General features: G+C 42.6%; 1 protein-coding gene across 1 annotated transcript in view; it reads left to right on the top strand.

Annotated features, from left to right (window-relative positions):
• The window catches only part of LOC105527901 (chromosome unknown open reading frame, human C12orf49), a 24054-nt gene extending 2637 nt beyond the window's left edge, over positions 1-21417 (top strand). The window contains exons 2-6 of the mRNA XM_011964394.1: positions 12734-12890; positions 16658-16809; positions 17233-17346; positions 19216-19321; positions 19422-21417. Coding sequence (XP_011819784.1) covers positions 12734-12890; positions 16658-16809; positions 17233-17346; positions 19216-19299 — 507 coding nt within the window. The 3' untranslated portion in view covers positions 19300-19321; positions 19422-21417. The remainder of the gene's footprint in view (positions 1-12733; positions 12891-16657; positions 16810-17232; positions 17347-19215; positions 19322-19421) is intronic.
• Positions 21418-22387: the final 970 nt, after the last annotated feature.

Genomic DNA, 22387 nt, shown 5'->3' with positions numbered 1-22387 from the left:
TAAGTTTGTCTAGAAGTCCGGGTTGAGTGCTTAGTTGTGTAGAAGGGGTGGTTACGCTCCAGAGTGCACCCAGGATACCCCTGGGTTATGCTGTTGTCCTGACATGGTTATAAAAAGCCCTTCTTTTTACTCTCAAAGCTCAAGTGTGTAAATAAAATATATAAATGAATAGAACATTGATAAAACTATGTGGTCACTCTACGTTTAGTGGATTGGCAGGGGGGCTGTGAAAAGGGAAGAATAGGGAATTGTACCTGACCTCGCAGTTTACCTTAGGCAAACAGAGAGGCTAAGTGCTGTAAGTCTCTTTTATTGGCCGGGATGTCTGGGCGATCATGTGAATTACCAGACTTCTGTGACTTGTGTTTTCTGCCACCTCAGACACCTCCTCACAGTTGTATGTTGTCCCTTGTCTGTCTTGTGGACCCCTGAGTGGTGGTGTGCGCCAGGACTCCGTCCTCTGCCTTCCTCTCTATCTGACTCAGGTGATCTCTGGGCCATTGTTTAAATACTCAGGTGATCTCTGGAGGTATGCTGTTGATGCCCGTAGTTGATAACAGCCTAGATCTGTCCTAGAAATCCCCAAGTTCTTATATCCGATTGCCTAGTTGATATCTTTTTTTTTCCGAATTCTTTTTTATTGTGGTAAAATACGACATAAAATTTCCCATCTTTTTTTTTTTTTTTTTTTTTAAGACCGAGTTTCGCTCTTGTTGCCCAGGCTGGTCTCGAACTCCAGACCTCAAGTGATCCACCTGCCTCGGCCTCCCAAAGTGCTGGGATTACAGGCGTCAGCCACCATGCCCGGCCCCATCTTAACCATTTTTAAAGTGTGCAGTTCAGTGGTATTAAATACATCCTTAACGCTGTGCGACCATCACCACCATCCACTTCCATAACTCTTCTAGAAACTGAAACTTTATATTCATTAAACAATAAGTCTTCGTTTCTCCCTTTCCCCCAGCCCCTGGAAACTACCCTCCTACTTTCTAGTTGACGTTGAGTGTGTTCGTATTTGAACCAAACAGAACTCTTCTCTGCCAGCACTTGTTCCTTCCGAGTCTTCCCGGTCTCACTTAGTGGCATTACTGTTTGCCAGGTATTCAAGCCACTTCATTTGTTTTTTTCTCCTCTCACTCCCTATATCCACAGTATTGGCTCTGCCTCCAGAGTGTATCCTGAATCTGCTCATTTCTTCGAAGTGTCACTGCTGTCACCCTAGGCCAAGCCACTGGCATCTCTCGTCTGGACCATTGCAGTAGCCCAGCAGCAAGTCTCTACTTCCATTCTTGTCTTCTTCTCTTCCCAGCAGTAGGGGTGATAATCTTTAAAAAGATGGGATCATGGCACTTTCCCCAGGTAAAATTCTCAGAGAAAACTCTGGATTCTCTTCCAGGATCTCTGCATGGTTGAATCTTTTGTGTCATTTCAGGTCAGACTGTTACTATTTCAGACCATACCTGATGACATGGTGTACATTACTTCAATTCCTTGCTCATAAACCTGCTTTATTTTCTTCGTGGTAGGCATCACAAACTGAACATTTCTTGTTCATTTACTTGTTTATCTGTCTTGCCTCATTCTTTCTTTTAGACTATGGTATTCTTGAGAACAGAGACCTTGTCTGTCTTGTTCATAGACTCTCCAGCCCCTAGGATACTGCCAGCCACTTCATGGGAATCCAAATATTGATTGAACAAACAAGTGAGCCTTTTTAACTGGGATGAATGTTTCTTTTCAGTCTGGCATGCTTCTGCTAACCTTTCACCTCTTGGCTCAGGTGCTGTCCACTCTGTCACCTTCCCTACAACCACCTTTTCACTACCCTGACACATCCTCTTCATTTTAAAATTATAGTCATGCGTCGCTCAGGATTTTGAAAAATACATCTTTAGGTGATTGTGCTACACCCCTAGGCTGTGTGGCATAGCCTATTGCTCCTAGGCCCTAAGTCTGTACAGCATGTGACTGTACTGAATACTGTAGGCGATTGCAACACAATGGGAGGTATTTGTGGATCTAAATATATCTAACCATAGAAAAGGTACAGTTAAAAATACTGTATAAAAGATACAAAATGGGCTGGGTGTGGTGGCTCATGTCTGTAATCCTAGGAGTTTGGGAGTCTGAGGCAGGCAGATCACTTGAGGTCAGGAGTTCGAGACCAGCCTGGCCAATATGGCAAAACCCCATCTCTACTAAAAATATAAAAATTAGCCAGGCGTGGTGGTGCATGCCTGTAATCCCAGCTATGTGGGAGGCTGAGGCAGGAGAGTCACTTGAACCTGGGAGGTGGAGGTTGCAGTGAGCCGAGATCACACCACTGCACTCCAGCCTGGGCAACAGAGTGAGACTCTGTTACAAAAAATCTAAGAGTAAAAATGGTACACCGGTAAAGAACACTTCCCGTGAGTGGAGCTTGCAGGACTGGAAGTTGTTCTGGATGAGTCAGTGAGTGAGTGGTGAGTGAACGTGAAGGCCTAGCGGTAATGGGTGCTACTGTCAGCTGTCCACACAGGCCGCTGTACATTGTTTGAAGATTTTTCTTTAATAATAAGTTAACATTTGCTTACTGTAATGCTTTTACTTTATAAACTTTAATTTTTTTTTAACTTTTTGGCTGTTGTATTAACACTTAGCTGAAAACACATTGTACAGCTGTACAAAAATATTTTTCTTATTTATATCCTTATTCTATATGCTTTTTTTCCTATTTTTCTATTTTGTTTTATTACTTTTTAAACTTCTTTGTTAAAAACTAAGATGAAGCCAGGCACAGTGGCTCATGCCTGTAATTGCCAGCACTTTGGGAGGCTGAGGCAGGTGGATCATGAGGTCAGGAGATTGAGACCATCCTGGCTAACATGGTGAAATCCCATCTCTACTAAAAATACAAAAAAAATTAACCAGGCGTGGCAGGTGCCTGTAGTCCCAGCTACTCAGGAGGCTGAGGCAGGAGAATCGCTTGAACCCTGGAGGCGGAGGTTGCAGTGAGCCGAGATCGCGCCAGTGCACTCCAGGGTGAGCGACAGAGAGAGACTCTGTCTCAGAGAAAAACTGAGACGAGCACACATGTTAGCCTGGGCCTTCACAGGGTCAGGATCACCAGTATCCGTGTCTCCCCCTCCACATCCTGCCTTCTTTTGTGTCCTTCAGTAACACCTAAAACACTTTGTTCAGATAAGCTTACAGATTTATTCCCCATCATTATTACTGTGCTGTATATTTCCCTGACTAGTGGTTGAAGATGAACATCTTACTGGTTTTGGTAATTTGACTGTTCTGCATCTTAAGTGGCCTTATCATGTCCTCTGACCATTTTATTACTGGATGTCTGTGTCACTTTGTAGGAATTCCTTGTGCTTAGGGCTACTATTTCTTTGTAATGGCTCAGGCTGGGACTCTGATTCAGGGCCACGTGATTTTAAAGCCCACATTCTCAATTTGTGACCATCACGATAGAGATGAAATGGGTTACATGCACCTTTGGTTTTGCTTGCATGGTTTTTATTGTTTTCTTCTTTTGTTTTGTTTGTTTTTTGAGACGGAGTCTCACTCTGTCACCCAGGCTGGAGTGCAGTGATGCACTGCAACTTCCTCCTCCCAGGTTCAAGCAATTCTCCTGCCTCAGCCTCCCAAGTAGCTGGGATTACAGGCGTGCACCACCACGCCCAGCTAATTTTGTGTTTTTAGTACAGACGGAGTTTCGCCACGTTGGCCAGGCTGGTCTTGAACTCCTGACCTCAGATGATCTGCCCGCCTCAGCCTCCCAAAGTGCTGGAATTACAGGCATGAGCCACTGCGTACAGCCTTTTGTATTTTTAGTAGAGATGGGGTTTCACTAGGTTGCTCAGGCTGGTATTGAACTCCTGAGTTTAAGCAATCCACCTGCCTCGGCCTCCCAGAGTGCTGGGATTACAGGTGTGAGCCACTGCCTGGCCAGTATGTTTAAAAATGGGATTAAAAATATATGAGATTTTATATAAATCCTTTCTTCTGGCTTCTCTTGAAATACCAGGATACTTATCAGCACTGGTTCTGTGTCTGGTCCAGCAGCAGTTGGGGAACTAACTGAGCCAAGCTGCAGTCCTTTAGGTCTTGGGATCTGCTCTCCACTGGACCACTCAGTGACTCATTATGTCCCTCCCTGATCTCCTGGGGTAGTAGTTACCAGGGTTGTTCATAAGGAGTTGGTCATCCTTCTCTGGGCACATGGTGGGATTGGCTCCCACCCTCTTTGAAGGAGGGTGGGTGTGTGGCCTGCGTTGGCTTATACCATGTGAATTGTCACTTGCAGGCAGAAGCCGTAGTGACCATGGAGGCCATGTGCTGAGAGGGGGCCTCTTTCAGCCTGAGGGACTAGGATGAGCAGAACCCCTCGGCTTACCCATGTTAGACTTGTAGCATGAGCAAGAAACAATCTTCTGTGAAGCCACTGAGGCTTAGGATTTTTTTAAATTTGGTTTTGTTTATTTGTTTGTTTTTGGTACAGGGTCTTGTTCTATCATCCAGGCTGGGGTGCAGTGGCACCGTCATAACTCTTTGCAACCTTGAACTCCTAGGCTCAAGGGATCCTCCCACTTCAGCTTCCCGAGTAGCTGGAACTACAGGCGTGCGCAATCACACCCAGCTAATTAATTAATTAATTTTTTTGGTAGATGTGGGCCCTCATTATTTTTTTCCAGGCTGGTGTCAAACTCCTGGGTTTAAGCAATGGACTGGCCTAGCCTCCCAGAGTGCTGGAATCACAGGCATGAGCTACTGCACCTAGCCTTTAGTTTTTTGTAATATCCTAACCCACTGGGTTCCAAAATGTGGTCTGTGGACCCCAGAGGGTCCCTGAGACTCTTTCAGGGGATCTGCAAGGCCAGAATTATTTTCAGAATAACAACAAAATATTGTTTGCTTTTTTCACCTTGTTGACACTTTGGTTTCTGCACTGATGGTGCAGAAGTCCTGGAGGGGTCGAGCCGGTACTTTAGCAAGGATCAAAGCAGCGGCAGCAGACTCTGCTGCTAGTTACCGTATTCTTCACGGCCATACTTGTAGTTTTAAAAAAAGTACTAATTTCACTTAAGAACGAAGCAGTCAAACTTACTACTTTTGCTAAATTTTGATCCCCAAGTACATATCTTTTCTGTATAATGAAACGGGAAGTATGCGTAACAGTGCGTTCTGCCTACAGAAATATGATGGGTGTCTTGAGGAAGAGCTTTGGCAATTGAGCTGCAAGCTTAAGTAGCCACTTTTTTCATGGAACACTATTTTTTCTTGAAAGAACAACTGATAACACTAGTTATTCAGATTTGGGTATTTGGTAGACGTTTTCTTGAAAACGAAGTGAGCTTGTTACTTTACAGAAAACATCTGACATTATTTACCAATGATAATATTTAAGCTTTCAAGTGAAAATTAGAATTTTGGAAGATGTGTATCTGCTACCCTTAGCTTGTAACTTTCTAACACCTAAAGATTAAATCCCTGGTGATATTAACAAATGTGATTTTTTTAGTATTGTATAATGAAAATGTGTCAATTAGAAGATCTGCATAAGATCTGTTCAATGTGCAAGACAGACTCATGGATTTGAACAGTTTATGAAAAATTCATTGATATGGTTTCAGATGCCACGTTGTGCTGAAGAAACTGGGTTTTTTGGTAAGTTTTATTGAGATATAATTCACATATCATACAGTTCACCCATTTAAAGTATATAATGCTGATTTGTAGTATATTCACAGGCTGGGCACGGTGGCTCACACCTGTAATCACAGCACTTTGGGAGGCTGAGACAGATAGATCACCTGAGGTCGAGAGTTTGAGACCAGCCTAGCCAACATGGTGAAACCCTGTCTCTACTAAAAATACAAAAATTAGCAGGGTGTGGTGGCGCATGCCTGTAATCCCAGCTATTGGGGAGCCTGAGTGAGGAGAATCACTTGAATCTGGGAGGCGGAAGTTGCACTGAGCCAGGATCCACCACTGCACTCCAGCCTGGGTGACAGAGCAAGACTCTGTCTCAAAAAAAAAAAAAAAAAAATTAAAAAGTAGTATATTCACAAACCAGTAGTTTTAAAACATTTTAATCATCTTCTTCCCCCTACCCCTCAGTCCTAAGCATTCAGTAATCTACTTTGTTTCTATACTTTTGCCTATTTTAGATATTTCATATAATTGACATTCTATAATGTGGTCTTTTTTGACTGGCATTTGCATTTAGCATAATGTTTTCAAAGTTCATCCATGTCCTAGCATGTATTAGCACTTCATTTTTATGTCCGAATAATATTCCGTTGCGTGCGTCTGTCACATTTTCTTTATTCATTCTTCGTTGAGAGACATTTGGGTTGTTTCCACCTTTTAGTTATTATGAATAGTGCTGTTACAGACCTTCATTTACAAGTTTGCGTGTGGACATGTTTTCATTTCTCTTGGTATATTCCTAGGAGTGGCATTACTGGGTCAGATGGTAAATCTGTGTTGAACTTTTTGAGGAACTGCACAACTGTTCTCCAAACTGGCTGCACTATGTGCAGTGAACTTTTAGTAACCCGCAGTTGTCAAATTCTGGTGTAGTATTTAGTGTCAAGTATGGTACAGTATTATCCATAATTTTCTGTGAAAGTTATTAAAGTAGTCCTCCCTTTTCCAACTACACATCTGTGTGAAATAGATTTTCTTCGTGTGCTCCAACGCAGACAATATATTGTGACAGATTGAATATAGAGGTCGCTTCGGAGATTCAGCTGTCTTCCATTAAGGGAGACATTAAAAAGTTTGCAGAAATATAAAAACATTGCCCCTCTCCTTACTATGTTTTTTTTAAGTGTTTTTTCATAAAAAAACTCATGTACTGAATTCATTGTTGTTTTTAAATAAATAAAAATGATCTAAAATAAACATTTTAAGGATTTATGTTTTAATTTTCAATATGGTAGGCATCAATAGCCATAACTCACATAAACCCACGTGTTGAGGTCCTCAGTAATTTTTAAGATTAGAAAGGGTGGCCGGGCGCAGTGGTTCAAGCCTGTAATCCCAGCACTTTGGGAGGCCGAGACAGGCGGATCACGAGGTCAGGAGATCGAGACCATCCTGGCTAACACGGTGAAACCCCGTCTCTACTAAAAAAAAAAAAAAAATACAAAAAACTAGCCGGGCGAGGTGGCGGGCGCCTGTAGTCCCAGCTACTTGGGAGGCTGAGGCAGGAGAATGGCGTGAACCTGGGAGGCGGAGCTTGCAGTGAGCTGAGATCTGGCCACTGCACTCCAGCCTGGGCGACAGAGCGAGACTCCATCTCAAAAAAAAAAAAGATTAGAAAGGGTTCCAGGACCAAAGACTTTGAGCTCCGCTGTTCTGAGTGCTCCGGCAGAGGCACTTGTGCTCAGCTGGCCTCAGTTTGGGGGGTCTTCCACTCCCTAGCTGTGGACCTTGAGGGAGTTGGGGTTCTTCCTCTGTAAAATGGAGATGGTGAGATGGAATGTACGGGTCCAGGGTGTGTAGCATTGATTGAGAAGAGGCTATGAACACTGTGAAGCTCCTCGTGCCCCTTAGCTCCGCTGCAGTGAGACTGGAAACTCGTGGAGCAGATGCGGCAGCTTTTGCCTGGAGAATAGTTGGTTATCCTCTCTGCTGCTTTGAATTCCTCTTTTCTTTGGTTTTCATGTTAATTAATGCTTAGGGGGATAACTTAAATTGTAGAGTTGGGAGACAGGAGAAATCAGTGATGATGTTGGGGATGCCATTGAGGGAAGGGTTGGGAATGGTGAATGGTACCAGGTTTCTTGGGTGCATTTATTTAACAGATAACACCAACTGTGTGCCAGGCACTGTTCTGCTGGATGGCAGAGATGGAGCGGGCAAAGCAGATGACATCTCTCCCCTCCAAGAGCCTATATTGCGCTAGCGGGTAAGGAGGAGAGATAGTAAATAAGCAAGGTGATTTCAGATAATGATGTATGTTACGAAGGAAACAAAACAAGATGACATGATCTAGTGGCAGGGCGGGCTTAACTATCGAGGCATTTGACCTGAGATTAAACAAGTTTCGATCTTGGGAGTTGGAAGGGTCCTTAGAGTTCCTCTTGTGTAACCAGATGTTCTCATATGTGTTCAAATGAGACTTTCTGAAAGTCTCAGCGCTGTTTGCATAACTCCTTGGAAGTACATGAACATGTTCAGCCTTAAAGGAGCTAAGTGTAAACTGGTGCCAAGTTAGATACTGTCTAAAGTGAAGTATATATCATATTGTATGAGAGTTGTTAATTTGGTGGGGATTTTTTTGTTTTTCACTGATTACTAAGAGATATATATATATATTTCAGAGTGTTTGTCTCATGTTGCACAGGGTAGAGGAGGGGAACAGTTACCCATAATCTCACTAACCAAAGGCATCCACTGTTCGCATTTGGGCATGTTTTCTTCCTGCTATTTTTCATACTTTTTGTTTGTATAGTTGAGGCATACCGTTTCTTCACTTAACATATAAGTATTTCCCTATCTTTAAAAGCTGTTTGGAAATGTGATTTTTATAACTAAAAATTTCCATTATCAGGCTGCATTTAGCCATTTCCCCAAATACTAGACATTTGGAGTACCCTCTGGCCTTTCTCCACCTCCCCTCTTTTTTTTGAGGTTCATAAGCAAGTCTCTCCTAATGACAAGAGTGCCTTATGTTTCCGTGCTTTACTGCTTATGTGAGACATTTATCTCACTTGACCTGTGATAACTCCTGAAAAGTATACAGCACAGTTATGAATATACACCCCTTCTGAAGTCAGACACAAAGCAACACATTCGTAATCACAGTGTGTTTCTATAGCTCTTTACAATTAGGAAGAAAGCCCTCAGGTACTTTTGGCTCCTGCTCTTCTCTTTGTACCTACTACACTCCACGTGGACATGTGTCACAGCATCTGCAGTGCTTGATTTTGCACTGATGTATGGACGTACCCCTTTCTCAACAGCTCTGAGGCTCTTCGAATACAGAACCGGACTGCCGTTCGTCTCTGTATCCTTAGCATTCTGTAAGAACTAGATACCTTTGAATGAATTTCGAATTAAAAAAAAAACAAATATGAAGAAAAGCTTAAAATTGAGACAGCCTAATAGGATAGGTGAAACAGTTCAGGAAAGGTAGAAAGCCCCCTATCCTGTGAAGGAGTGCCCTCAGCACCCTTTGCAAGACTGGGCCTTCAAAAAAGCAAACATTGCTAAGTCATTTCTGCTACATGCCTTCACTATCCTTTTGGCAAGGTCTTGAGTATTCGTGTTTGAAAATGCATTGAAGTGCTGGGAGAATTGCTTTCCTGTTTACCAGGAATGTCATTATGTGGCAGGGGTCCTTCTGGGATGCACTTGACCGTGAACTCTTGTTTTCTTTCCAAACAACAACAGGATAGCGTGGGAGTAATGTTAAGGGCACTTTTAACCTTGTCGTAAAATCCAGTTTACTGTACTTTGACCAAGCTCTTAATAGTCTTTATGGCTATTAATTTATCTAGGGTAGCATTTGCAGCTCAGTTTAGTTTGCACATAGCTTGATGATGCAGTTAACTGATAGGGTCTCAGTAGAGCAGAAGAGTATGAATTTACAGGTAGTTAAGCAGCATGCTCCTAAGTGATTTGTCCTATACTCCCAAGACTCCTGCACTTAGCTCCTCTTCTCACAATGACTGAGGAATACGGATGTTGTTTTTGTATGACCCGTCCTGGTCCTGCTAGTACCAGTTCTTTCTTTGCAAAGAAACAAAAGGGAGGGGGCAGAATAGAAATTAAAGCCACCTTGAAAGACGGTAAATTAAAGAACAAAATCCGGTACCGGTGGAGTTGTGGTCAAATTGTAAACACTGTTATTTAAATGCTGGTACTATTACAGATGGTAGATATAATGTGGGAAATCATTTGGCACTACATAGCGTTTTACTACAAGTTATTCAAGAGAATTGTTTTAAAAACTCCACATTTTATTGCAATATTATCTGTGCTAACAGAAACCTGGGCCTGATGTTGATCTATAGAAGATGTGTTTACTAAATGATGGCACATCAACATGATGGATTATTAGATAGCCTCGAAAATGTGATTATCAAGGTAATGTAGGGACTTGGAAATGTTTTACTATCCAATTAGTGTCAAGAAGAGCTGAATGCAAAACATCGTAATTTGTGTAAATGTTGAGGTCAAAAGCTAGAAGCTAATATGCAAAAACAAATAGAATTTATTTAAGTTGATGAGATTATGGACAATTTTTGCCTTTAGTGTTGGTAATTGTGCTTTTTAAACAATTTTTTGAATAATTGTAGATATACAGAAAAGTTCTAAGTATAATAGAAAGTTCCTACAGAATCTTTACTTAATTTCCTTCTGTTGTTAATAATCGTTTTTAATATTGTTTTCACTTTATTTTAAATTAAAAAGAATATTCCCAAGATGATTAAAGATAATTTTAATAACCACATATGTCCCTTCCATGTTAATAGTCTGTAGTATAGTAGTTCCCCGTTGTCTGTTCTGAGACCCTCAGTGGAAGCCTGAAACTGCGGCTAGTACCAAACCCTCTCCATACTGTTTTTCGACCTGGTAACTGAGTGACTACTAAGTGACTAACATGGATATGCTGGATGAAGGAATGATGCACAGCCCGGGCGGGACGGAATGGGATGGCGTGAGGTTGCACCATGCTGCTTAGAACGGTGGTCAGTTTAAAACTTAGGAACTGTTTACTTCTGCAGTTTTTCATGTAATATTTTTGGACCACAGTTAACTATAACTGTTAAACTTCAGAAAGTAAAACCACGGGTAAGGGAGACTACTGTATATCTTTCCATACCATTATCTGAGCTCTTACAAACCTATATGTGCTTGTTATCATAATTATTATCATAATATGTGTGATAGGCACATTATTCTGCAACTTGCTTTTTCCCTTAATAATACACTATAGTCATGCCCTGGTCTGCAACCCTGTCTTTGTATTGAAATCATCTAGGTACTTTAAAAATACTGATTCCCAGGTCTCCACAGATTTTTCTTGCCCATAGGTGGGCTTAGGAATCAGAATTTGTTTTTATGCTGCCTTCGTTAATCTAATGTGCAAAAGTCAGGTTGTAGAACTGCTACTCTAGTTAAATAGCTATCAGTCGTATCTAAGTTTGGTTGTAACAGTATTGTTATACCCGTGTTCATTCAGTCATTTCTCTGTTACTGGGGTGTCAGGGGTTTTGTTTGTTTGTTTGTTTGTTTTTGAGACGGAGTTTTGCTCGTCGCCCAGGCTGGAGTGCAATGGTGTGATCTTGGCTCACCGCAGCCTTTACCTTCTGGGTTCATGCAATTCTCCTACCAGCTCTACTAAAAATTTTTGTATTTTTAGTAGAGGTGGGATTTCACCATGTTGGCCAGGCTGGTCTCAAACTCCTGACCTTAGGTGATCCACCGGCCTTGGCCTCCCAGAATGTTGGGATTACAGGCATGAGCCACCACGCCTGGTGGGTTTCAGGTTTTTTATACCATTGCAATGATCATGTTGTAAACATCCCTGTGTTTCCTTATACATTGGTGTTTTCCATAGGATAGACCTGAGTTTCCTGGGCCACACTGTATGTAGATATGTATTTTTAAAATACTAATAGATCTTCCCAGATTACTTTCCTAGATAAATTTTAGTAACTATAAAGATCTTTACCATTTTTTAAGTATATAAGCCTCTTCATCAAATTTTCAAGATTAGCCCGTTTTGCTTAAAAAGCGACACATAACAGGTTATTTTTAAAGGTAACAGCCGCAGAACTCCGTTAGAATAGTGAATGTTTCAAGTACATTAAAGAGCCTTTGGGAGGGAGTCTTATTGCTTTGTTACACTCCAGGAATCCACTGAAGCATTCAGAAGGGGCTCTCTCAAGCTTGGCTTGTTTTCTAGCAGTTAGGCAGCTTCCTCCTTAGGTTTTTTTTTTTTTTTTTTTTTTTTAAACAGTGTAGAAAATATTATAACAGTATAGAAAAGGTAGTTTTGAAAGCTGACTCCTACTGGACATAGCTTCTTCAAGGCCAGAAGAGATGGTCTTAAACTCTTGACTCCAGGGCAACTCTTCGAATTGCTTGTATGGGTAGAGGGCTGGCTGACCCGGGCGTGTTCAGCAGAGGGTTACATACTCAGTGGTCCTTCACAGAAGAAATTCGCAAGTTGACATGCTTCATTTTGCTCCTAAAAATCAAACTCCTAATTCACATTTTCCCAAACGTCTTCCACCAAAGTACCTGTAACTGCAAATGAAAGGGACTTTGTGCTCTAGATGTCTGAGATGAGAGTCACAAAAGTTTCTTCTGCTCTTTAAAAAGTGCATTCACATTTTAAGTTCTGTTCCACAATGTATTTGTTTTAATATGAAAAATATTTTAAATTACTTGTCATCAGAAAGAAAAAGTCCAAAACTTTTCCTCTCCAATTTTTTCATAAAATTAACACTTTTATACACATTTATAATGTGCACGTCATCCAGAAGCCACGCATGTAAGTATGCCAGTTTGGAAGCATAGCGCTAGCTTATTACTTTTTCCTTCAGGTTTATTTTATGTCTTTGGCTCAGGCTTTGCTTGTACCAGGAGAGTACAGATTCCTGTAGTGTAAGCCTTTTATAGTATTTCTGTCCTCTTACTGTAGCTTCTATGAAAAATTGGTGAAATTGTAAGAAAGGATACTGGATACTTAACCTTCTCACTTATGGTTTCTTTGCAGGAGGAGAGGGCAGTGAGAGATAGGAATCTCCTCCAGGTTCATGACCATAATCAGCCCATCCCGTGGAAAGTGCAGTTTAACTTGGGCAATAGCAGTCGTCCGAGCAATCAGTGCCGCAACTCCATTCAAGGGAAGCACCTCATCACGGACGAACTCGGTGAGGCTGGCTTCCCTTCCTCTCCAGGCAATCAGGAGCGTAGACTGGTTGGGCCATTCATAGGGTTTTTGTTTTACTAGGGATTCCTCTGCAACACATTTCCCCTCCTCGCTCATTTGCAACATTCCCCAGGTTTTTGTCTTCTATACCCTACTCATCATTCAAGGTTCCCTTCAACATCAGAGAAGCTTGTTTTGATAACTCTAACTCTTAAAAGTTCCTTCTGCCTACAACTTACAGCATGAGCACTATGTCATGCATTAGTCCCCAGGCCACTTCTGACAATTTCTCCCCAGCCTCACTATTTCCCCATCTCGCCAATCTTTTTTTCTCATCTTGATGGTGAACTCTATAGGATAAGAGCTCAGTTTTCCTTCGTGGTGACCTGAGTAAAATTCACATTGTGTTGACACTCAAGAAGTGTACTTGTTGACTGACCAGATAATTTCAAAGTAATTATAAACACATTCAAAAGGTATGACTCTTAACAGTGAAAATGTAAATCTATTTGATAAGGTTTTCGCACTTCCTTGTAAGCTGTCAGAAGACTGTGCCTGGGCAAGGTGGTGGACTAGACACCTGCTAAGCTCCTCCCACTTAAAGAATGTTGAGTCTTCCCAAACAGTGAGACTCCTGCTAGTGCTTAGCATGCACTCATGGAGCCCTTCCTATGTGCTGGGCACTGGGCTATCGCCTTTGATTTTCGCAACAGTCCTATGAGGTGGATACTGCTATCCTCATATTATAGGCGAAGACATAGCACCAAAGGTTAAGGAACTGGCCCAACATTGCCAAAGACTTTTATAAACCATAAACGTGATACCATTATCACATCAAAAAAAGTAACAATTTCTCCTAATGTCAAATATCCAACAGTATGTAAAGTTCCCTGATTGTTTTACAGATTTTCTTTTCTGCTGGTGGTTTGCAAATAACACGTTTTTTTTTTTCAAGAGCAAATTTTGCCCTGTTTCAAAAAGTCTCAGAACAAATGGATTATGAACGTGACAGTATAGAAATTGCTATAGGTAACGTGTTAGAATCTTCATATACATAATGAATCTGAACTAAATGAAGACACTTGCTGTCTTGAAAATGAAAGCCACAGGCCGATGTGGTGACTCACACCTGTAATCCCAGTACTTTGGGAGGCCAAGACAGGAGGAGCACTCAAGCCCAGGAGTTCAAGACCAGCCAGGGCAGCATAACAAAACTGTCTCTATAAAAAATAAAAAATTAGCTGGATGTGGTGGCACACTGCAGGTGGCACACCTCAGCCTCCCAAGTCCCAGCTACTCGGGAGGCTGAGGTGGGAGGATCATCTGAGCCTGGGGAGGTCAAGGCTGCAGTGAGCTGTGATTACACCACGGCACTGCAGCCTGGGTGACAGAGTGAGACCCTGTCTAAAAAAAAAATTAAGAAAAAAACACAGTGCATTATTGCTTAAAAAAGCGGGGGTTGCATTCCTTGCAAAATAAGAACACTTTAAAAAGATCTCAAAGTCTCCAAACCAGAGATGAGATTATTTGAAAATAAAGAAAGGAGCTGGAAGAAAACTGCCCACCTCAGGTTAGCGTGTTTTGTACCAGAATGCATTCCCAACTCAGCAGTGATGCCAGTGACAAGCTATGTTTTTAAGATCACATTGAAAAAGCAAATCATACTGAAAATAATGTGGGTTTTGTTTTTTAACAAGCAGAGTGAAGTTTAGCAAAAGGAAGTGACTTCCACAAGATGACATAGTCAATAGGCAGACATTGACTTGGAGTTCAGAGCTTCTTACAGGATGTGTGACACTCAGTGAGAACACATGAAATCTTACACACTCACTCTAATGTTTTAGCACTGGGTTGTGAGCGCAGTTTGTCATCTTTTATCTTAGCTAGTGAAAGAATATTCTTTTGATTAATTTAGATGAGACAGACTCTTGGACTCCTTGAGTCCAGAAATGAAGGAATCAATCAATCAGTAAGAATCCAAGAGCTACAGGTTTTATTTTTCTCCATGAATATGGGTGAAGTAAGTAGTTTAGTAAAGAAAGCATGTAAGAACTTACGCCTCTTAGCAAACAGATGCTGCTGTGAATATTGCCAGGGTAACACATTATTAAATAAGATCATTTGCATTTACAAACTTTTAATAGGCTGGAAGTTAATTTTCAAGGCAATAGCAACACAGTATGAGGTTGTGATCTTACAGGACTCCTTGTTGGAGATAACATTTGAGTGAGTAGATGTCTGATGCAAGGTGAGAGTTCTTGATGAGCTTGCTTTCACCAAGCTAGAAAGAGCTGCATTTCAAGGCCGAATACTGTAAGTTGGCAGTGGGGGGGAAAAAAGGATGCCTGAGATGCTGACACTTACAAGATGAAAAGTAAAGGGCAGAAAGAGAATTTCAACTGGCAGAGTTTAAGTCACATTATATAGAGTTGCTGTATGTTTATTATTTTGAGCAGAATTTTGAGGAAAATGCTAACTAACTTATTTACATTTTGTGTTGGTTTCTAGTCCCTGTAAAGAAAATGAGTAGAAATAGGAAGAATCCCAAGAAACATTTACTATAGCATTAGAATCATCCTCTCTTAATTTAGAAGACAGAATAACATAAACAACAACTACAACAAAAGGCACCGATTCCCAAGTATCCGGAACCTGGTTCTCTATAGGCCTCATTTGCTCAAGTCTTAAGTGAGGGCCCTTTTAGTTTCTTCATTACCATTGTTCTACTGGTGCCTCCTGCTTTTGAACAGACTTTGTTTTCTAAAGTAGTTTCTGAAAACAACCTTATATATACTTCAGCAAGTCTCATTCTCTGAGGATGAAGAAGCTGGGCGTTTGGAATGCAGCGATGCGGGGAGCAGCTGCTCTGCACCTGTGGGCCTGAACGTGCACCTGGGAGCTCATGTGTGCACCTTGGGAGTTTCCTCAGGGCCATGGGTGGCCCTTATGGACTTATCCTTACATTTTTCTGTCCCATTCCCAGAAGGATGTAGAGAAATGTCTGTTTAGCAGCTCTGAACAATACATTAGCTTTTGTAAGGAGATTTTTTTTCTCTAAAGTTGGGCATGAATGGGCTGGGTTGGAGGGGGCGTGTGTATATAGATGATGGGATTTATAAAAAGTTGAAGGGGGGGATTAGGAGATTTTTTTCTTTCTTGAGTATTAGACAACTGCACTCCCAAAGGCCGAGGGGTGATTGAGTCCCTGGCGTGTACACGTACAAATCAGTTTATAAGAGTTAGATGTGAATATTTCTATTTTTATAATCCTCCAAATTATTCAGTAAGCAGCGAGCGTCTGAAAGATGTTTGTAAAGAGTGCTTTGTTTGTTCAATCTAGAAGGATCTCACTTTTGTGAATCAGTGCCTTGGTTTTTTTCTGTTTTAAAGTTTTTGTTCAGAAAAGAATGACATTTTTTCTTCAGGCACAGATGAGATGTTGGCTTGCATAGGTTAGAACAGGAGAACGTAGCTATAGCTTGACCTGGTGATGAAATCAAACATGTGCCAGCAGACTAAACAGTAGGTGTAGGTAGGTTCCGACGTGTAGCCTGGCGATAACAGGGGAGTGCCTGCTTCCTGTCAATGACTGCATGGGGAAAGCAAGTCCGACTCACATTATGTCCAGTTTCCAGCTCTTCGGTGCTTGGGATGATGCCCCAGACTCCAGCTTCTGTCTCTATACTTTCACTGCTGCTTCATGGTCATCCCTGGTAGGGAGGTGGCAAGGCTGCTGGTTTTATGCTAAGGTTGGTCTCTGACTTTCAGGCTACGTTTGTGAGAGGAAGGATTTGCTGGTAAATGGCTGCTGTAACGTCAACGTCCCTAGCACGAAGCAGTACTGCTGTGATGGCTGCTGGCCCAACGGCTGCTGCAGCGCCTATGAGTACTGTGTCTCCTGCTGCCTGCAGCCCAACAAGGTATGGGGAGTCGCTCCTGGTTCTGCGACTCCGTTTTTCTTTTGGCCTTTGTTTTGTGATGAGCATTAGGCTGTTCATGTGAGGCTCTTCTGAAAATAAAACTTAGGAACTTTGTAGGTGTCAGAAATTGCTGCACAGTAGCTTTTATCTAACGTGAAAGGAGGTGGTTCCCAGTTGCTTGAATGGTTCTTTTGCAGAATGGACCATTGTATTGCTAATCACATATCTAATGAATAAGATACCCAGGGTGCTTTGGCATGCACGTGTATGCATGCGTGTGTCCCTTCCCCTCCCTTCTTTTCTCCTTCTCTTTCCCCCCTCCCCATCCCTGTATTAGCATTCTCTTAGTTTAGGAGAGATAGGCAAGGTCACCTTCTGCTGGCTTAGGTAATTTATTACAGGCACTAACTTTTGTTTCCATAGCAACTTCTCCTGGAGCGCTTCCTCAACCGGGCAGCTGTGGCATTCCAGAACCTCTTCATGGCAGTCGAAGATCACTTTGAGTTGTGCCTGGCCAAATGCAGGACCTCATCCCAGGTCAGAAGCTGTGATGTCTCTAGCTGTGGGATGGCAGCTGATCGGTTGGAAGGAAACTAGAAAATACACACTGAGATCCTTTTGGTGGGGTGGTAATGGAGAAGAGAAGAGACTCAAATGAAGCTATGTCACGCTTTGTTTAGTGTGATGATAGTATTTAAAATGTCAATGTGAGATTTATACAAGTTAGGGGAGGTGAAGCATTTTTATTAAATCAAGGTCTAATTAACTTGCATCTCTTCTATGTGGTTGGTACATTTGCTCCTTAAGTGGAAGCTTAAAATTATTTTTAAGTCTGGTGGCGTCCTAATAGTCCAGCTCCTAAGAGAAGGTCCTCCTCCCGTCTTTGAAATATGACTAAGGCTTTCCAGTAACCACTTGTTTAGAGTAAGTAGCAATTTGTTCTGGGATGGAGTCGTCGTTTATTTTAGGATTCAAGGGGATGAGGCAGGTGAATGTTTAAAAATACATGAATAAATCTGTAGGCTGTCAGGCTCTCAATACATATTAGCGTGCCGTCATTAAATGCTTCGCTCTTTGGGCGTTAAATATTATTGCACCTGCTGCCGAAAGCGTCTGAAAGTCTTTTGCCTTTTCATCACTGTCTCCTCGGCTCTCAGCTATTGTGGTTGGGCAGTTGTCGTAGCTCTCTTTGTAAAATCACCAGACATGTTTATTATACAAGCACACTTCTTCTGGCTTCTATTCATGGTGTCTCTAAGATTTTACTGGCTTCGTCTGAGATAACGGACTCATTTGTCATTCTCCAAAGCTCTTGTACCCTTTGCCAGATTTCTGTAGTCCACCTTTTGATTTTATGCCCCTTCTCATGTCTCTGGTTTGTTCTGCGAGCATTCAGTATCATTGGGTAAATGTTTCAGGGATTATAATGAGCATTTGAAAACATTAAGAAATTCCTGATGGTCTTGTTTTGCTTGAAGAGCTTTCCACTTGAATGAGCTTTAAAGGAAATGAGGAGGAAGGCTGAACACATGACTCATTTTGATTCAGATTCTCTCTCATTCTGAGAAACGCTAGAAAAGGCGAAGTATTTTCTTTCCTTCACTGATAAAACCCAGGAATTATTTCCAGTCTTCAGTGAAGCTACTATACTTTCGGACTTGGTCTTTTTACCGTAAAAAGATTTCCCAATTGCCATTTGATTTGTTTTGATAAAAGTATCCCAAGAAAGAGAAGATTTGGCTATATGTCTGTTAAATTGGATGAATATTTACAAGTTTGTTGCTTAGCATTGGTCTTGGACTAATTAATGAATTCTAGACTAGCCAAAAACTCAAGTTGCTTGTATGAAAACAAATTGCTGAAAAATTAGCCATCAGGAATGATTGTCTGCTTTAAATCACACTTCCAATTTGCTTAGCCAAATGAGGCTTGCATGGTATTGTAGGACTTGGCTCATGCACCAAATTTTTAGGTACATAAACTTTATGAAAGCGATTTAAAGTGCATCTCCTTAGTGTCTCCGCAGCGTGCCTTACGGGGAACTGAATGAAGCACAGGATCAGGTGCAGAACGCCCATCGGATCTTAGACTATTTTGAGTAATTGGAGAAAAAGTAGTTGTCTTGAGTCACCAGGTTACGGCGAAGTTACTCACTGGTGTACACAAAAAGAAACAGTGCCACAGTGATGTTATGTCCGTGTTCATGCTCTGCATTGGCATTCTGGGTTGAGCATTCTTCTTTGTTCCAGAAAGTGCCTTGGAGCCTTTAGTGACATTTGGAGATGGACTCGGCCAGCCTCCTGCAGGGAGAGTCTGACAGTCCCGATCCACTCTCACTCTTCCTAGAGGGAGGTGTGTGAAGCTGTGCTCACTCTCACCGCGCTCTTATCTTCCTTTTGCCAACAGAGCGTGCAGCATGAGAACACCTACCGGGACCCCATAGCAAAGTATTGCTATGGAGAAAGCCCGCCCGAGCTCTTCCCCGCATGACGGGCGCGGCGGACTTGCTCCAGCCTGGGTTGACGGGCGCGGGGGACTTGCTCCAGCCTGGGTTGACGGGCGCGGCGGACTTGCTCCAGCCTGGGTTGACGGGCGCGGCGGACTTGCTCCAGCCTGGGTGAGGAGGCCCTGCTGAAGAACTCGCCTCCTGGGGCCCAGCTTCAGCCATCGGGCCAGGCTGCGGGAAGAAGACAAAGGCAGCGTGAGGAAACCTTGGCTTTGACCACTTCTCGTGTTGTCATCGTTGGCTTTGCTCACCGCCCGGGCTTACCAGATGGAACTCTTCTGTAAAGCAGCTTGGACCCTCCAGCCAGTCCCATTCGGGAAAGAGGAAACCGGAGGCCGGGCTCGCGGTTTTGCTGGAGTTCTTGGATGACCCAGCCCTGGGACCTGCACAGGGACCTGTGACTTGTGTTCATCGAGGGCCGGTGTCACTTTCCGTTTTGATCCAGGCCCTTTCACTGTAAAATTATTTATTGGATTCCTTTAGAGTAACGGGAAAATTCTAATGTTTTATGTAGGAAAATGCCTTGCCATTCTAGTTGAATATGTTCAAGGAAATTATTTTTGTTGTTGTTCTGTGTTCTCGAGTTTCAGGAGTTAAATCATTCTTCCTCCCAGATAAAACATTTTCTCTTTTAGGACGTGGATATTCTCTCTAGGCAGTTATTTTTGTTTGTATTTCGACAGTATCAAGCATAGGCCCTGAACATGACCTGTTAGCCATATCCTGACGTGTAAAATTATCTGAAAACTCAGACACTCTTCCATTCTAATCTAATTGCAAAATTTCTAGCAGTGGGCGCTGTGTGCCTGCCCTCAGGTTCTTTTCCAGTGGCAGTTGAATGTGCTCATGTACCCTATGGAGAGCACTGTTTTAGCAGAAATCTAATTTCTCTTCCTGGAGGAATTTGTTCTCATTTCTTTTGCCACTTAAAATTAACTGTGGGCTACTCAGCCAGGGTTCGGTGGGAGCCTCAGGAAGGTCAGAGGCAACCTCCTCCCCTGTTCTGTCAATAGAAACCCAATGTTGAGGCAATTCCTAAACACGCACCTTGCAGCTTGCTGTATGTGTTTATTCTTTATTGCCTTCAGCTTTGGGGATGTAACAGGTACAAATGTTTGGTTTGCCTATGATTTATAAAGAAGAAGAAGAAGCCCAACTTCCTCTCAGAGCACTGCAAGAGGAGAGTCTTACACCTGCCCTCAGTGGGAGATGAGAATGGTCATTATGACTCAGAGAATGCTACACATGTAGGTTGCTGGTGTGGCCTGAATCCACAGGCATGAAACACTCCCCGTTTTTCCTACTGTAACGCAGACTCTCTGGCTCAGGGTCTGGAATATGTGATCGTAAGATGAAGACATGCCCTTTGAATAGTACTGCTCTTTGGTTTCAGGAGTCACACGAACACACAACTCTCCTATATTCCTTCACGAACCTCAGGATTGAGCAAGGTCTTTGTCATTTTTTTGGTTCATATTATTGACCTGGGAGCAAGGTGCTAGTTCTATGGTCAGTATTCAACGTTTTTTTCAGCGGAGCTTTTTCTTTGGGCCATGTTTGCCTTCCAGTACATTCCTGCAGTATGTAGTGGCGTTCTTCCTTAACTTCCTCCTGCTACCTCTTATACTCATCTCCCAAAGTTATTTGCCTCCCTTAAGTAAGTTTTCCTAGAGGGTAAGCTGGTCAGGCAATTTTAAAAATATTAGATCCCAAGAAATCTATTCCGTTGGCATTGGACTTACCCGATTCCATGTGTTTGCAGCAGGACTACATCGAACTCTGATGTGACAGATCGTGGCATGTCTGCATGTCTCATCCATCTATTGTTTTTGCTAACTCAGTTTGGAATTTCAGTGTCGGTCTTCCCCTGGTTGACATTGGTATCCGCCTCTCCTTTGAGCTTATTTTAACTCTTGAGCAACATAACGTAGATTTAATGTGAACAGTTTATACCAAAGGGCAGTCTGTGCCTATTTACGGATCCTCTCTGACTTTGTACTTGAAGAGTGCATTTTACATTTCCAGTGCTTTCACAAACAGGAACTCCAACCTTACAATGGAGACTTAAGCTTGCTTGTATTTCCACTTTGTGGATGAGGAAATACGAGAGGTGGAGTGACTTCCTGGGTCCCCACTGAGATTTAGTGACAGATGCCAAACAAGAACTCCATCTCTGACTCTAGATCTAGTCCTCTTCTCAGTCTCTTGCCAGCTCCAGCCCTGACACGGTGGGCGTCTCCCCTGAGAGCAGATACATTTCAATTGTCCAGGCCAAAAGAGGGGCGAGGCGGCCTAAACACCCAAATTAGGTGGAGGATCCAAAGGTCATTCTCATGTGGCTGTGGGATATGTTTTTTGTACTTCAGTCAGCTAGGGGTGTGTTCACGGTTTTTGGAAATTCACAGTGCTTGAGCCTCCATAATGAAGCCGGGCTGCAGAGCACCTGGCACGCGCTCCAGGCTCCCAGCTCCCAGCCTAGGACCCCTGCCTGCCCTCCACTCTGGTTTGTTTGTGGTTCCCTTGACCGAGGGTTTCTAGAATCAGGGACTTTGTCTAAGTTTTGTTTGCCTGGAGCCCAACGAAGCGTGTGGTACACGTTGGGAGTTTAGAAGATCACAAAAGGGATGAAAACACCTTCAGAAAAAATTTTATCGGTGGGGCGTGGTGGCTCACGCCTGTAAATCCCAGCGCTTTGGGAGGCCAAGGCGGGTGGATCACCTGAAAGCAGGAGTTCAGACCAGCCTGACTGACACGGTGAAATCCCGTCTCTACTAAAATTACAAAAATTAGACGGGTATGGGGGCATGCACCTGTAGTCATGAGACTATCTCAAAAAAAAGAAAAAAATGTTACTAATAAGTGAGTGTTTTAGGCTCAAGGGAATTGAGTCATACAGCGCATCTCCCCCAGTTCTGCATCTTATTTGCTGCGCTTGCTGAAGTTGTAAAGATTGGTCCTAACAGGGAAAGAAACATACAAGAGACTCTGAAAAGGGCTCTGAGACAGGCAAGGACAAAGGAGGGAGGGAAACACCTTCTGCAGGGCCTGGGACCTGCCAGTGCTAGAGCTGTT

The sequence above is a fragment of the Mandrillus leucophaeus genome, unplaced genomic scaffold (genome assembly GCF_000951045.1).
Source record: "Mandrillus leucophaeus isolate KB7577 unplaced genomic scaffold, Mleu.le_1.0 Scaffold7, whole genome shotgun sequence".
Taxonomy (NCBI): Eukaryota; Metazoa; Chordata; class Mammalia; order Primates; family Cercopithecidae; genus Mandrillus; species Mandrillus leucophaeus.
The sequence above is the reverse complement of the archived record's forward strand: the minus strand, read 5'-3'. Positions and strand labels throughout refer to the sequence as shown.